This window comes from Camellia sinensis, chromosome 14, assembly GCF_055761805.1.
Source record: "Camellia sinensis isolate YWXY chromosome 14, ASM5576180v1, whole genome shotgun sequence".
Taxonomy (NCBI): Eukaryota; Viridiplantae; Streptophyta; class Magnoliopsida; order Ericales; family Theaceae; genus Camellia; species Camellia sinensis.
Window position 1 is genome coordinate 42,578,028 of NC_138974.1, and position 14,829 is coordinate 42,592,856.

At 36.4% G+C, this 14,829-nt stretch overlaps 1 protein-coding gene and 1 long non-coding RNA gene across 4 annotated transcripts; one reads left to right on the plus strand and one right to left on the minus strand.

The window, feature by feature from the left end:
• The first annotated feature begins 5,171 nt into the window (after positions 1–5,171).
• Positions 5,172–11,159, plus strand: MRL7 (polyadenylate-binding protein 2-binding protein). 3 transcript variants are annotated; one of them, XM_028259458.2, is made up of 6 exons: positions 5,172–5,438; positions 6,479–7,409; positions 10,239–10,323; positions 10,472–10,583; positions 10,706–10,820; positions 10,909–11,159. In XM_028259458.2, the coding sequence occupies exons 2-6, from the start codon at positions 6,619–6,621 to the stop codon at positions 10,925–10,927; spliced, it is 1,122 nt and encodes a 373-aa protein (XP_028115259.2). In that variant the 5' UTR covers positions 5,172–5,438; positions 6,479–6,618; the 3' UTR covers positions 10,928–11,159. The 3 variants fall into 3 exon arrangements, 2 of the variants coding, with proteins under 2 accessions (XP_028115259.2, XP_028115250.2); XR_014351459.1 differs by having other exon boundaries at positions 5,203–5,438; positions 10,431–10,583; XM_028259449.2 differs by having other exon boundaries at positions 5,203–5,438; positions 10,688–10,820.
• On the minus strand, positions 7,852–14,598 carry LOC114313126 (uncharacterized). Its single transcript, XR_014351460.1, has 2 exons — positions 13,591–14,598; positions 7,852–8,146 (listed from the first exon to the last, which is right to left on the minus strand). It is a non-coding gene; the product is annotated as an uncharacterized LOC114313126 (long non-coding RNA).
• Positions 14,599–14,829: the final 231 nt, after the last annotated feature.

The window sequence follows — 14,829 nt, forward strand, 5'->3', positions numbered from 1 at the left end:
AAAGGTTTTGTTTTGAAAGCTCGCAGCTACGTTCCGGTGTGTGAACGTGTCCCACTTGCTACTGTGAACAAGGTGTATCCTTCTGAACATGTTGCAATTCCTCCGAAAGGTAAATCGGAAGTTGTCACCGGATATCGTTTTATTCGTTTTGTCAAAATTATGTCTTTGTTCTCTTCTAATGCATAGAATGTGAATTTTCACATATACGTATGCTGCATATGTGTCCTACATCATTTATGATTCATGCGCAGAACGTGCTGTCAATTTTGCATAGAATATGCTCTTAGTTTTGCATAGAATATGCTCTTGTTTCTTGCATAGAACATGCTTTCAATTAACATCACACGTCAGTTGTCTATCTTACATGGAAAATGCAGTGTCGCTGTATTGACTTGTTCACTTTGTGCACCTATCGCACTTGTTCATTCCTCTTTGCATCTTTTGTTATTTATCTCAAGACGCGTGAAGCGCGGCTCTAGGCGTGTTTTATCTCGGGACACGTGAAGTGCGAGCCCGAGTGGTTTCTTTTTTATCTCAAGACGTATGAAGCGCGACCCTGAGCGGTTTTGCTTTTATCTTGAGGCACATGAAGCGTGGCCCCAAATTGTTTTTCTTATATCTCAGGACGCATGAAGGGCAACCTTGGGCGTGTTTTATCTCGATATGCATGAAGCGCGAGCCCGAGCGGTTTTCTTATATCTCAGGACGCGTGAAACGTAGTCCTGGGCGTGTTTTATCTCGGGATGCGTGAAACGCGAGCCCAAGCGATTTTCTTGTTTCTCAGGACACGTGAAGCGTGACCCTGGGCATGTTTTATCTCGAGACGCGTAAAGCACGAGCCCGAGCAATTTCTCTTGTTTCTCAAGACGTGTGAAGCGCGACCTTGGGCGTGTTTTATCTCGGGATGCGTGAAGCGCGAGCCTGAGTGGTTTCTCAGTTTCTCAAGAAGCACGAGGCACAACCCTGAGATGTGTTTTCTTTCCTCGTCTCGTGTTTTGGCGTGGTCAAAGTGTGTTTTAGATCTTTTTGCAGAGAACCTGTGTTGGTTTTAAGCTTGAAACTGCTCATTCATGTGTTGTTATCTTGTTATTGCTTATTGCCTCTGTTATTGCTTATTGCATCATCGTGCATGCTCATGAGTTTTCAGAATAGTCGGCTTCGCAAATCGTGTGAGTCCTGCTTTCAAAATTTTCTTCATGTATATCATTTGCATCTTACCCCGGAACTACGTTAGTTTGATTCCTTGCAAAGAGATACGTAGGCAGCCAGCTGGTGCAATCATTTTATTTATGTCTTGATTGTTTGTCCAAGTCTTACGACCTTGTCAAAATGGGTCATCTTCGAGTTTGACATTCACTCACGTCATTTCATGACTCCGAGTTCTGTCAAAGAGGAGCAACTGTAGGCATCCCATTTTTGACCGTCCTTATGACTTGGACATCACTGCTTGTACACCCAATGATGAGTGCATATGCTTAATAAGTGCTCGAAGTCCTCAGCGGAATGCCACAACTTTGAGCCTTCAAATCTTACACCCCTGTTGTCTTATTTTTTGACCAAAACCAGAGATTTTCAAGCTTGCAACCTTTTGTGGCCTGTCGGCCCCTTTTATTGGCTGTCGACCATTGTTTCTAGTTGCCAACCACTAATGTGGCCTACCGGCCACCAATGTGTTTTGTAGATATTTTCTGCCAACTATCTGCACAGATGCATGCATCTACGTCCACGTGTATGGATAGATGTTTCTGAGGGAGGTTCATGTTTCTTTATATATAAAGGACCTCCCCTCTTACTCTGGAGGTTAGAAAAATTTTGGAGCAAAATTTTTCCTCTCTCTCTACAATTCTCTCTTTCTCTTGCAAATTTCTTCACCTTTGCCTATACACTCTTCACCTTTGCCTATACACCCTTAACCAAACCTCTCCATCTTCAAGTTAAGGTATCTGTGAGCCTTCTTTGAGCTCTTGAGGGTGTGTTTTCCTTGATTTGTTGCCTAGAATGGTTCTTCTCTTTAAGAGGTATAAAGCTTTGCTTCTCTACTTGCTTTAATCACTATTTTTCTTACTGTTTTTCCACTGTTTTTGGGCTGTAAAAACTCTATATTTTTGGGCTGAAACTTAGGTTTTAAGGCCAATAAAGGTTGAGGGGTGGTTCACCCTTCTTCACACCTTGCTTTCAAGGCCATTACCCTTGTGTTTCCCACCATTACACTAACTTTTTTTTTGAGCTTTTAAACACTAATTTTCAAAGTTATTTCAATGGCTAAAATCATGTTTTGAAATCCAAAATTAGGGGGTTTAGCCTCCCCTCCTTGTGTTTTGCTTACTAGCCTAGCATATTCTATGTTTTAGCCTATTATTCTAGCTATTTTTGTCTTAATTCTAGCATGTTTTAGGACTTATTTAGCACTGTTTTAGGACTATTTTTAAATGTTCATTGCATTTGAGCCTTATATTACATACTTGTAATGTAATGGTCCTCATGAGTTTGGTGTTTTAGGCTTTAGACACCACCTTATTTGAGTTGATCGCATTTATTTGGTACTTTTCTTACTTGTTCTCACCTTTAATCACCTCTGCAACCTCCCTCATTTCTTGACTTTTTCTTTGCTTTGAAAGTAGTTTCAAATTATTTGTTTGTTTAAGCATGAGATTAGAGTGTCATGCTTAATGGTTTAATCCCTTTAGGGGTTCATTACCAACAGTATGATGTCTCTTCATGCCCAAAGCAACACTTGGTTTGAGCCCTCTTTCCATTAGAGGATTTAAATTCACTTGTGGACTTAATTGATTAAAGAATTGAGAGGTAATTAAAATGGAATAATAAAATTGGTGAATGAAAAAGAGCAAGATAATAATTTAGTTCGGGTTCAATCGAACATTAATTGAACCCTTTGAGTCTTAAGTCATTTCATACTCATTAGTGATGAAAACGGTTTAAGATTCATTGTCAACTACTCCCCTTGATCATTCAAGATAGGGAGGTGGTTTTGAGAGTCTTATTTTGTTGCATTCATTAAAATTGCACACTTGGTTCATAAGCCATCATGCAATGAAGTTGCATTCATTGGTGGTTTGTAAATCAAACTTACTACTCCTTTGAGCTGTTCAAATGATAAGGAGGGGTAAATTGTGCAAACAAACCCTTGAAAATACCCTGTCCCTGTTCTGTTTATTTTCTATTACAGTAGGACAATCCAGTCATCAGTGGCCGACAGGCCCCTTCTGCCGGCCACCTATGCAAAATCTAACAGTGTACTTTTGAAGCAGAACAGAACAAGTTCTGAAGTGGAAATCAGTGCAAGTGTTCTACTATGCAACAAATGCATCTGGCAGTAGAAATAGTTATTTTTTGGGGGTAGAAAGTCCGTGCATGCATAAGCATTCCTCGTTTCCCGAGGTGAAGTAACTAGAATAGCTAGCTTAGCACTCTTTTCATGTTGTATTCATTAATTAGTTCACTTAGTTAGCTAATTTTGTCTTGTAATAATTAATTAAGTAGTTTAGCTAAATTATTCATTTGAGTTTGTAATAATTACTTAATTAGCTTAGCTTTAATTAGTTAGCTAGTTTATTCATTCGAACCCTCCTGTGTGAGGGTGCAACATTGTAATAATGTGTATGTCTTCCAACCCCACGTCTTTTTCCTTTTTATTTAACTGTTTACGATGGTTAAATTAGAACATCATGTTTTGATTAGCGTTCTCCATGTTTGCACCCACTTGTTTTGCCTGCACCGAGGCTCGATTCATCATTCTAACTTGCATTGTTAGTTTAAATACTTCTTTGAATACGTGCTTAGACCGCATGCTATCAAATTGCCTCATATGTCGTATTAGTAGCCGAGCCTAGTCATTGCATATCGCATGTATTGCATTAGTCATATTGCATAGTTAGGATCATGCATTGTTCTAACTCTTTCATATTTTTTGGCTTGGAGTACTAGGTGAGCTTTTATTTGCTTTAGCATATTGCATTGTATGTTAGTGTTACCATGTCAAAGCATGCTTGCCATAAGGCTAAGCGCTTAAATGATAAACTGCTTGAATGCCTGTGGATGAAGGCTAGTTGCTTGAATTGGAATAATTTGAGTAATGTTCATATGCGATCACTTTTTCAAGTGGTACATATTCGAAACAAATTTCAAAACAAACATGAAATCAAGTATTTCAATTTTTGCAATTTAGTACATGTGTATGTGTGCATCACATAGTAATGCTAGCCTAAATAAACCGAAACAAGAGCATATAATGTAAATAAGATTCATATCATGATTAGTAGAGGCCGATCTTTGATCGGACGAACGAGGGTGCTCAATTCATGACATTCCCCTCTCGTACCTAAGTTCTCGAGCCGAAACAATTTTGGTGATGACGGACACGTGGCCTTTGGCATGAATCATGGGTTTCCTAAATTTTTCCAAAAAATATTTAGGTGGCGACTCTGTATCTGGCAAAGTAGTCCATTTTTAGCAATTTGATTCAAAATCGATTTTCCAAAAGATTTGTCGAATTTGGACTCTTTGGTGATTATCTATTTCACATTACACTTGTGAGATTAGATTCAGAACTGCGGGAGTTCGATGCTGTAAGGCTTATTTGTCTTCCGAAAGGGAGCACGAAAAGTCGAGCTACAAAAGGGAAAGGGAGAGAGAGAGAGAGAGGGAGAAGAGAGAGGTCAATAACAACTCGCACACACAGAGCAACCAAAAAAAAAAACCTAACTCATTGTGTATATATATATATAACAAACAAAGGGCATGAAATCTTACATTTTTGGTGCAGACCAACGGAAAATAGGGAGTAAAGGAGTTCAATAGGCTGATGTTGGAGATGTGGAGGAGTTCGATCGGCTGATGTTGGAGGATATGGAGGATCATCGTCGGTTGCCAAAGAGGAAATGAGAAGAGGAGAGGAGAGTGTGAGAGGAGAGGAGCGTGCTAGGGCAACATAGAAGAGGGTTTATATAGTGGCAATTCCGTAATTGTTGAAGTTTTGGAGGGACATTTAAGTCATTTCAGCCTCCCCCAATCAACTGTGCGCTTAAGCTGTTCAATTAAGCATCCCTGAGCAACTTTGAAATATAAGTTAAAATATTTTTAAATAAGTTATAATCTGATAATTTCAATTTTACCAAATACAATATTATATTTTAAATTAGTCAAAATTTTTTAAAAAGACAGCTTTTAAAATCTACCAAGCAGAAACATTTTTTTCCTTATTTTCTTTCGAGTTTCGCCACATAAATAATAGTGGTTTCTTTTCCTTTGCACCTTCAGCACTAACCAAGCACAAGTCCATTCTTTTCCCTCTCTCTCTACCCAGTAGAGTTAAAAAGAAGCCGTTTTACCAAAAAATAAAAATAAAAAGAAGCCAAAGAAGGAAACTTTCCTCGCAGTCACAAGCGGCGCAACCAAGCTTCTACGACCCAACACTACAGGTAAACCCTCTCTCTATCTCTAACGGTGTAATTAGACTACTATTATGTGGGTTAACGAGGGTTTTGCTCATGCGCAAGCACGCACATCACATGTTCGATTCTTTGCCACTTCCAAATCAACTCAACTTTTATGCTTATGTCTATTACCAGTTGGCTGAGGACAACTAAACATGTTCATTAGTTCATTTGTTTTGTTTCATTTTTCAAAAAAAAGAAAATTTGAGTGACTTTGCTAGCATTAAAGTGCTAGTACTATTAAGTTGAAAAACGAAACTGTGATTTACTCTTCGCAACCGTTGATTCTTTGTGGTTCAATATAATGCCCAAAGCTAAAGATTATTAATTGGGTTTTCATTTTTTATGTGTATATATATAGATAGCATGATTCAAAGTTATAGATTGTTAACATACGACGTTTGTTTGCGGACTTTGGGCATGCCTATGTGTCGTTTTTTTGGTTGCAACTACTATATTATGGTGTATGACATCACTTACAGTCCATTTGGATTGGGTTATTTGGAGAGAAGAAAATAAAAGGGTGTCTCTCTCTTCCCAAATCACCTGTTTGGATAGCTAGTTGGAGACAAATGGAGAGAAATATTTTTTTTATTGCAACATCTCTCCATTAGAGATAAAGGAGATAAAATTAGTAGTTACCTGCCCCTATTACTCACGTTATAAATGTTGTTGTTGTTTTTTTTTTTTTTTTTGTCAAATAAGAGGAGTGGATAGCCCATCTTTTCTTACAAGTTTTGCTGCAGTTAGTCGCTGTACAATTTTGTCGCTTATTAAATGTCATTGGTTATTATAGTGTGCAATTGTGCATCAAGAACGAGAGTGCTTTGCGAAAACATGTTTCTGCCAGATCCACACTTTTTCTCCTAACATCAAGTTTATGTTTACGATGCCAGAAACCTGTGCAATTGCTAGAAGTGTTGATTATTGGCCTCAAAAAGAATTTTAATTGTGTTAATTGCCTATTTAACAAGCGTATATTGAGCTATCCCTTTGGAAATTTAATTTTCACCAATCTGTATCAGGATTCAGGAGTGGAAAACTGCTTTCTCTGTACCAACGGGTTTCTAATGCTTGACTTTGAGCCGCTCCTTGCATTTAAATCTGTATTTTCTCTAGAGATGGCATAAAGGTTTATGTTTTTTCAAGCTAGTCAAGGGAAAAGATGTTTCTTTCTGCAGTGAACCATAAACTTGATTTTCTCTCTTTGTCACCATCCTTTACCTACAACCAAATCCTTGACCCCATTCCTAGACCTAATCGATGTTTGAAATTTCTTTTCTCCTCTCATATAAATCTCAATTGCTCTCTAAAACCTCTAACTTGTTTTGCCAATGCAAAGAATTCTGATTCAAGCTCTGAATCTGATCCTCGCCCAAACCTTAATTCCAAACCTAAAACAAGAACTCGACGCCAGAAAACCAAAGTTCCCCAAAATGAAAATGAAAATCCTGGTGGGATATTTCCCACTACAATCCCAAAAAAGCCCCGGCGTGGTCGCAGAAGTGAAGCAGCTGCAGTTGAAGATTTTGTGCGTGATTCACTTGAACAGACATTTAGATCAATCAGAGAGCAGAATTCTGAAATTTTGGAGAATAAGGATAATATTATGAAGGACAGAGTTAACGATGAGAATGATTCTGATGGCAGCAGTGATGATGACGAGGAGGAGGAGGAGGAGGTGGCGGATGAAAGTGGTAACGGAAGAAAGAAGACAGTGGTTGAGGAGGAAAGTCCAAATTGGCCACTAGATGCTGATGTAGGCTGGGGAATTAGAGCATCAGAGTACTTTGAGGAGCACCCAATCAAGAACGTCGTTGGGGAAGATGGTGTTGAGATTGATTGGGAGGGAGAGATGGATGATAATTGGGTTAAGGAGATAAATTGTCTGGAATGGGAGAGCTTTGCCTTCCATCCTAGCCCACTAATTGTTCTTGTTTTCGAAAGATATAACAGGTAAGTCTATTGTTAATTATCTGTGTTATTGTTTTTCTGTGTCAAGAATCATTGAAGCACACGTTATCTTTGAAATTTGAATTAAAGAGACATGTTTACGACAGTTTTTTTCATTTACCTTTACAACATGCATTCATTACATGCAAGTGGAAAATTGAATAAAATTAACTTATGGAAACTAATATTTGCAATATGCACATGGGACTTGGGACTGGTGTATGCTCTTTGTTTGTGGGCATCTACATATATCTGTGTATATTTGTGCATCAATAATAAACAATTACTCATTTAAACTATTGAAATTGGGTGCTTGAATATGATCTTTTGTCACGACCCAAACCTGCCCCTAAAAGTTTGGGCATGACCGGCCTGACATCAGGCCTTAACCTTATCATCTTAAGTTTTACTCAATATTGGGGCCTCTGAACCGAAGCAAAAATAATAGCAGAACAAAACATCCATTGAGTTGTGTCTACATGCCAGGATCTTAATGCGTTACCATACATAAGTACATAACATACCATACACCATTCACATTCACTGAATTTGAAAAAGGGTAACAACCCAAGAGTTAAGTATTGACACTATATACATATATCTATCTCCCCAAATACCGACGAACATGCCATCATGGATTTCCCAAAAGTAAAACAAAAGAGTCACTTCGGGTGACTCAACAAAAAGGGTCCAGCAAAAGGCTCCTGGGCTGACCTAAAGATGTCCCGCGGGCTGATTACCTGCAAAATATTCATAAAAGTGGAGTGAGCAAAACTCAGTGAATGATAGCAATACAACATATTAAGAGTACAAGCATAATTTAGCAGTGCATTTTCATAAATAACAAGTTGATCTTATTCTTATTTTCTTTTCTGAACGACCTCGGGCCCATACAAGACAGAACAGCCTTAAGCCCAACGTAATACAGAATGGCTTTAAGTCCATTATAATAGCAAAACAACCTTAGGCCCAACGGAATACAAAATGGCCTTGGGCCCAATATAATAGCAAAACGGCCTTATGCCCAACGGAATACAAAACGGCCTTGGGCCCGATACAATGGCAAAACGGCCTTGGGTCCGATACAATAGCAAAACAAAATGACCTCGGGTTCATTTCTCATATGCCAATGTTCAATTATTCCAACTGTTCTATCAAATATAACTCATATAACATAAGTTATTTACTGAAAGAGTGAATAAGGTATCGAATAACACATATGAATACAATACGTAAATGAAATATGCCATTACACTACTATCACTCTCTATGATGCGGATGAACGATGGTCCCCTCCTATATGTGCCCTACACATAGCACACAATTCGTAAGTTCATCACTTTCCTTCGTTTCCTCTTATTTCTCAAATGTTCGATTCGCTAAGTTCCATGTAATTAAATGCATCATAGAAACATCAAATGGACATATTAACACATTCTAAGGGTCAAACAGAGCGAAAGAAATGAACAGAATTTTTCAGCTTTAACCGCACGTGCGGGCAGGTGTGCCGCACGTGCTTTTGTTGCAGTGTAGATCAGTCTCTTACCCCTATTTTCCGTAAGTGCGGCTATGAGTCCCGCACGTGCGGCTGTGTTCCCGCACGTGTGGTCCTGGCCCTGTTTTTCTGTCCGAAACTTCAACAATTCAAAGCTTACAAGGGATAGTTACATGGCCAAAATCAAGTGAAAATTACCTTGAAAACATATCATATAAACACATAAACATGAAATTCTAGCTCATTAAGACCAAGACTTGTTTTATTTGAGCCTTTACACCTCCAATTTCCATGATTCCCTTATTTTCATTATATAGGTATATATTTGTATATACATATAAGTATGTATTCATTTTCACATGAGTTCAAGCATGCAAAAGGGCAAGATTAGGCACAATTTCTCTCAATCCAAAGCAAATTAAACATAACATAGAGGGATCAAGTTTTCCGTCACACACATCCAAGAGATACATGATCATTCATGCAACTTAATTATTCACAATAATAACCCTAGTTTTCATGGATGATGCTTCATTTCAAAGCTCAATTCAAACTAATTGAAGAGGAATTGAGAGTTTACTAGTATGATCTATACTCACTTTAGGTTGTATTCTTCAAATCCCCCTAGCAAGTTCTTCAATCCCCAAATCTTGTTTGATCTCTTCTCTTTCTCTCTCTCTCTTCTTCAATCTCTATCAGGAGATATTTAGAGTTGCCTCCACTAAGTCATCTAGAGTCATACATATATTCCTTATTTCTACTAAGTTTCATTAGTTAAGTTGATGGGCCCTAAATTACACCAATTAATTCATTACGGATCAGATTTTCGCGAAAATATATATTATGTCCTAAAAATCATGCTAATCATGAATGTAAGGTCAATTTCGGAATATTGCGCTTCTAAGGCTTTCAATTTCAAATCCAAACGTCTTAATTTAACAGATTTTCTCGAATAACCAACAGATATAATATCATAATTAAATAATTCATGTATGTAAAGCACAACTCCACGTAAAATTTCACATTAGACATGTAATTACTCATATAATTAGGGATGTAAAGCATATATGAGGGTCGGGTTATTACAATTTTTTTACAGTCTTTATAGTGGAATTTTAGGCACCGTCAATTGGTAGGCAGTTGTTCTTGAAATGCTTTTAGATTATACTCCCAAGTCCTGAGTGTGTGTTCATTTTTTGCATCTGAATAAGTGCTTTTAATTAATTATTTTTTTTGAGACATGGAAATGTTTAAATGTGTCTGGAAAGGAGCTTCAACATTAGAATGAGGTTATTATATTCAAGTACCATATGTTGCTCACCATATTGTCTATGTAGGGCGACTGATAACTGGAAGGTTTTGAAGGAACTAGAGAAAGCAATCAAGGTTTACTTGGGTGCCAAAGATCGATTGCCTCCTCGGGTACTGTGAACTTCTCACATGTTTTCTTTCAATTTTCTGTATTTCATTGTTTACTACTTAAGCACACTTGTTGACCTTTGAATTTACTCCACTGTTTTGCCCTGTAGTTATATATCATTTCTGACTACCTTGTGTCTCCTCAAACTAGACCATTAAGATAGACATCAACATCGAGAGGGATTTAGCCTATGCGCTTAAAGTTAGAGATTGTCCACAAATTTTGTTTTTGCGGGGCAACAAGATCTTATACAGGGAGAAAGGTATTATTCATGGCATTTTGTTTGGAATTCAAAATTTTTTTGGATAAATATTTGTTTGGAAATCAATGAACATAGCGTTGTTCTTGCCGTACTGTTTATGTAAGAGTGGTCTCCATACGCAGAGATTCGAACAGCAGATGAGTTGGTTCTCATGATTGCACATTTTTACTATAATGCAAAAAAGCCTTCGTGGATTAATGATGAAGCCTTGTCTCCACCGTTTCAGCTCAAGCCTAGGTATATGCTAATCCCCTTTCAGCTTATTATTGCTCGTCTTCTTTACTAGCCATCTTATAATTATATATCCTTTAAATGCGTCGAACAGCTTTAAGGAAGGAGAATAAGGAAGGTAATTGCATCTACAGCGATAATCTTCGAGCACAGGCTTCAACTAAGGATATGTAAACCAGCTTGAAAACAGGTTTTCTTTCTTCTCCTCTTTTGTATTTTATTTTATTTTTTATTTTGGGTAGGGGAGGGGAGGTGATGATCATGTACGTCTTTGACAACTATTCTGTGTTTGTCTTTGACAACTTTTTACTTGGATGATAGCAATACTAGAAGTGTTCAACCAAATGTATAATTCTGCAATGCATGTTTTGTTTGTTAGCACATTTCTCAGCCATTTGTTTTAGCATTTTAATAAAATAAATAACTTGTCCACAAAACAAGAAATAAGTATTTTTGCTGTCACTTTTTAGTTTTCAGTTTTCATAAAACAAAAGACAAGTTTTTATTTTACAAAAAATTGCATACTGTATGTGGTATCATTTTCATTAATGCAAAATGTTTGATTTAAATTTTCAAAAACTGATTTTAGACAGGTTTTTATTTGTCTTTAGTAAGCTTTTTATTTTATTTTTTATATGCAACTAATTTATATGCTTATGAAAATTTCTAAAAGAATACTAAAATATGAAGGAAAAAAAATTTGTTAAAAACATAAGAAAACCCGAACAAAAGCTTGTGTGTGTTTTTTGACGGTTTTTTTCTTTTGTTTTCAATAAATTTTTTTTTTTCATATTTTAGTCTCTTTTTTAGCCTTTTAAAAACATTTAAATTAGATGCATTTAAAAAATATATACATAAAAAAATAAAAACTAAAACATGAAAAAAAATCACAAAAGACAAATGAAAACCCGTCTAAAAATAATTTTAAAAAAATCAAACCAAACAAATGTTTCAGAAAACTTGATTAGCAAAATTGCTTCTGAAAAATAATTTTAAATTCTAAAAAAAATTAAGTCAGTTTTATTGGCTAATAGTGTTTTTTGATTTTTCTAAATTATTCATATTTTTTCCGGGTAAATCATGGGTGGTTGCTCTTATCTACCACATTTGATTTTGCAACTTTTTTTATAATTTTTTTTTGGGTGGGGGTTCATAACTAGGTGACAGTACTTTTTGTTATTAAAATATTTAATTAAAAAAAAAAAGTCAATTTTTTTTTTTTTTTTGCTTTTAAAAAGACATTTTCTTTATCTGTGGGGCACTTGTTTTTTTCTTTCAGCTATGGAAGGATACAAATGAGATGTAGCGTCCTAAATTAAAATAAAATATATCGGTGATTGTCCCAAGTACAAAAAATTTAAAAATTATATATTCTTAATTAATATATAGTGGCTTATTTAGCTATAAATTAAAATTTTTAAGTTTCTAAACGCAGTTGAAATAAAAAATTGTACATATATTCATACGTACGATCATTCAAGTACTCGGTCAATTCAACTACACTTGATTCCAAATATAACGGTTAAGTATCTTTTAACCTAATTCAAAAAAAGTCTCAGTACATGACTTCAAATGGTTAAGAGAATTTAATTAAAATTAAATTGATTAATATGGGCATTGAGCAAATTACCAAACAAGCTAGACACGGTCAGAAAATAATTAAATAATCAGCCCTCTCTGTCTCTCTTATGAAAGTCATATTTTAAATATAAAAAGAATTATACAAATATGTATAAAAAAATTAATGTGTAACTCAAATCATACGTGGAGTCTTTTACTTTAAATATTGACCATGTTGTTTAGTGTCGAGCTTTAAAAATATATAAACCCATTCAAATTATATATATATATATATATATATGCGCGTGTAAGAATCAAGATCAAAGAAAGGAGACAATTTTTTATGCATGGAACACAAAGGGGAAGGTAACAAAACACCATGTGAGTGTTTAGTGAAATTTGATTTCTAAAACTTTTCATTCCATACCAATAGAATTGATTAAAATATTTTTAATAAGTTTTAAACAAGTCTTCTTAGATTTCAAATTCAATAATTTAAAAGTTTATACAATTTTTATTACATTCACATTTATATAAAATATTCTTAAGCTGTGTACAGTTAGGGAATTTGGGGAGAAATTTGAAAAAGGAAAAAAAAAATATGTGAAACTAGATGAAATATAAAGTTATTTTATTCATATTTTACCTACTTTTTTTTTTCCTTTCATTTTCTAAATCCCTGTTCAAATTCTCCAACCAAACACAGCAGGTTAACAAATTGACAATACTACACATTTTATAATAAAGATTAGGAGGAGAAACATTTGTAAGGCATCCCATCCATATCTTTTCAATATTTTCAGATATGAGATTTTATAGATTTTTTTTATTATTTTTAAAACCCTTAAAATTTTGAAAATTGTGATTTCAATTCCTCAACAAACAAAATTGAAAATTTCAATTTGATTCAAGTAGGTATGTATATACCAAGTTTCAATATAATCATGCATGCATATAAATACATGGAGGTTGCATTGCAGGTTATTATCATGAAACCCAAATAAAAAACATGCAATATACAAATTTGTTTTCATTTTTGACAAACTAAAAAGCATTAATTCACAAAAAAGCCAATACATATATGAGAGAGAGAGAGAGAGAGAGAGAGAGAGAGAATCATATAGGCACCAACTTACCACCTTGATTTGGAGAACAAAACTGAAAATGAAAAAGAAAAATATTTGGTGGTGTTGTTTAAAAAGGATCAAGTACAGACCAATGAGCTTGTTCCACGTGTGCGAGAGTACGCATCACATCTGTAGGAAACGAGCGAGTTGGCTAGGGTTGACGACGCCTGGCAAGTGGGCCCCATCTGTCTTCAGTAGATCTGCTACTTCTACGTACCTCTCATACTTCTCCACCCGCGGCTCGGCTTTCCCTTTCTCTCTCTGGCTACAACTAGCCGCCGACTTCATCCTCCTCGACTCGGCTGACACAGCCACTGCCTCAGCTCGAGCCGGATCCCACTGCTGACCAAACAAAGTACCCTTGGTGAGAAACTCATGAGCTAAGTACCCGGCTAGGAGCTGATTACTCGAATCCGGCTCAGGCGGTTTTTTTGGAGCCAGCGACTCCGAGCCGGGGATAGCGGGCCTAGCTGGCTTCTTAACTGACGGTTTTGGAACGTTAAAACCGTCTCTCTCCTTGCGCTTATTTGACGGAGGGCCCACCACGCCCACAACAGGCGTTACTAATCGACGGTGCTGATTGCTCATCATCGTTGTTGCCGTACTCATGCCTCGCTCGATGCATGCCACGTCAGCTCCCAAACCATCAATTGTACCAGAACTTCCAAATGTACAAAGTATGATAGTCTCTCTCTCTTCTCTTTTTTATAATATATTTTTGGAATAAGGGAAAAAGACGTCGGAGGGTATTTGCCAAGGGCAGAAAATGAGAACGGGTAGGGGCAAAATGGGTAAATTAGAAAATTTTGTTTGGCAAATGATTTTTATTGGGGGAAAAAACAGAAAGGGATAGAGTGGAGATAGATACAGATATAGGGATACAGTGAATAAAAATTGGATCAGTGACCTAAATCTGGGCCCTAGACGGTGGTTGGAGGTGGTGGTTGGTGGTAGCGCCACCACTGATTCACGGCCACAAAAGGGGAGACAGAGAGAGAGAAGAAAAAAAAAAAAAAACAGTTGAGAGAGAGAGAGAGAGAGAGAGAGAAAGAGAGGAGGGGAGGAGGAGGAGGAGAGAGAATATGACTACCAAGGAGGAGGAATGCGTGGGGTGAGAGTGTATTTATATAGGAGACATTAGCTAAATGCCCTTGTTTTTCTCTATAATTACAGTCATAACCAGAGAGGAGGATTTGAAAAGACCAAAAACACCCAATGTGGCCATTTACTTACATTTATTAATTTTCCCTTTTTACTTGGCTTAACCAAATACACCAATTTCAGCACAGGGATAGTACTGTAATTTAGTGTTAGTTTGGCATGTTTGA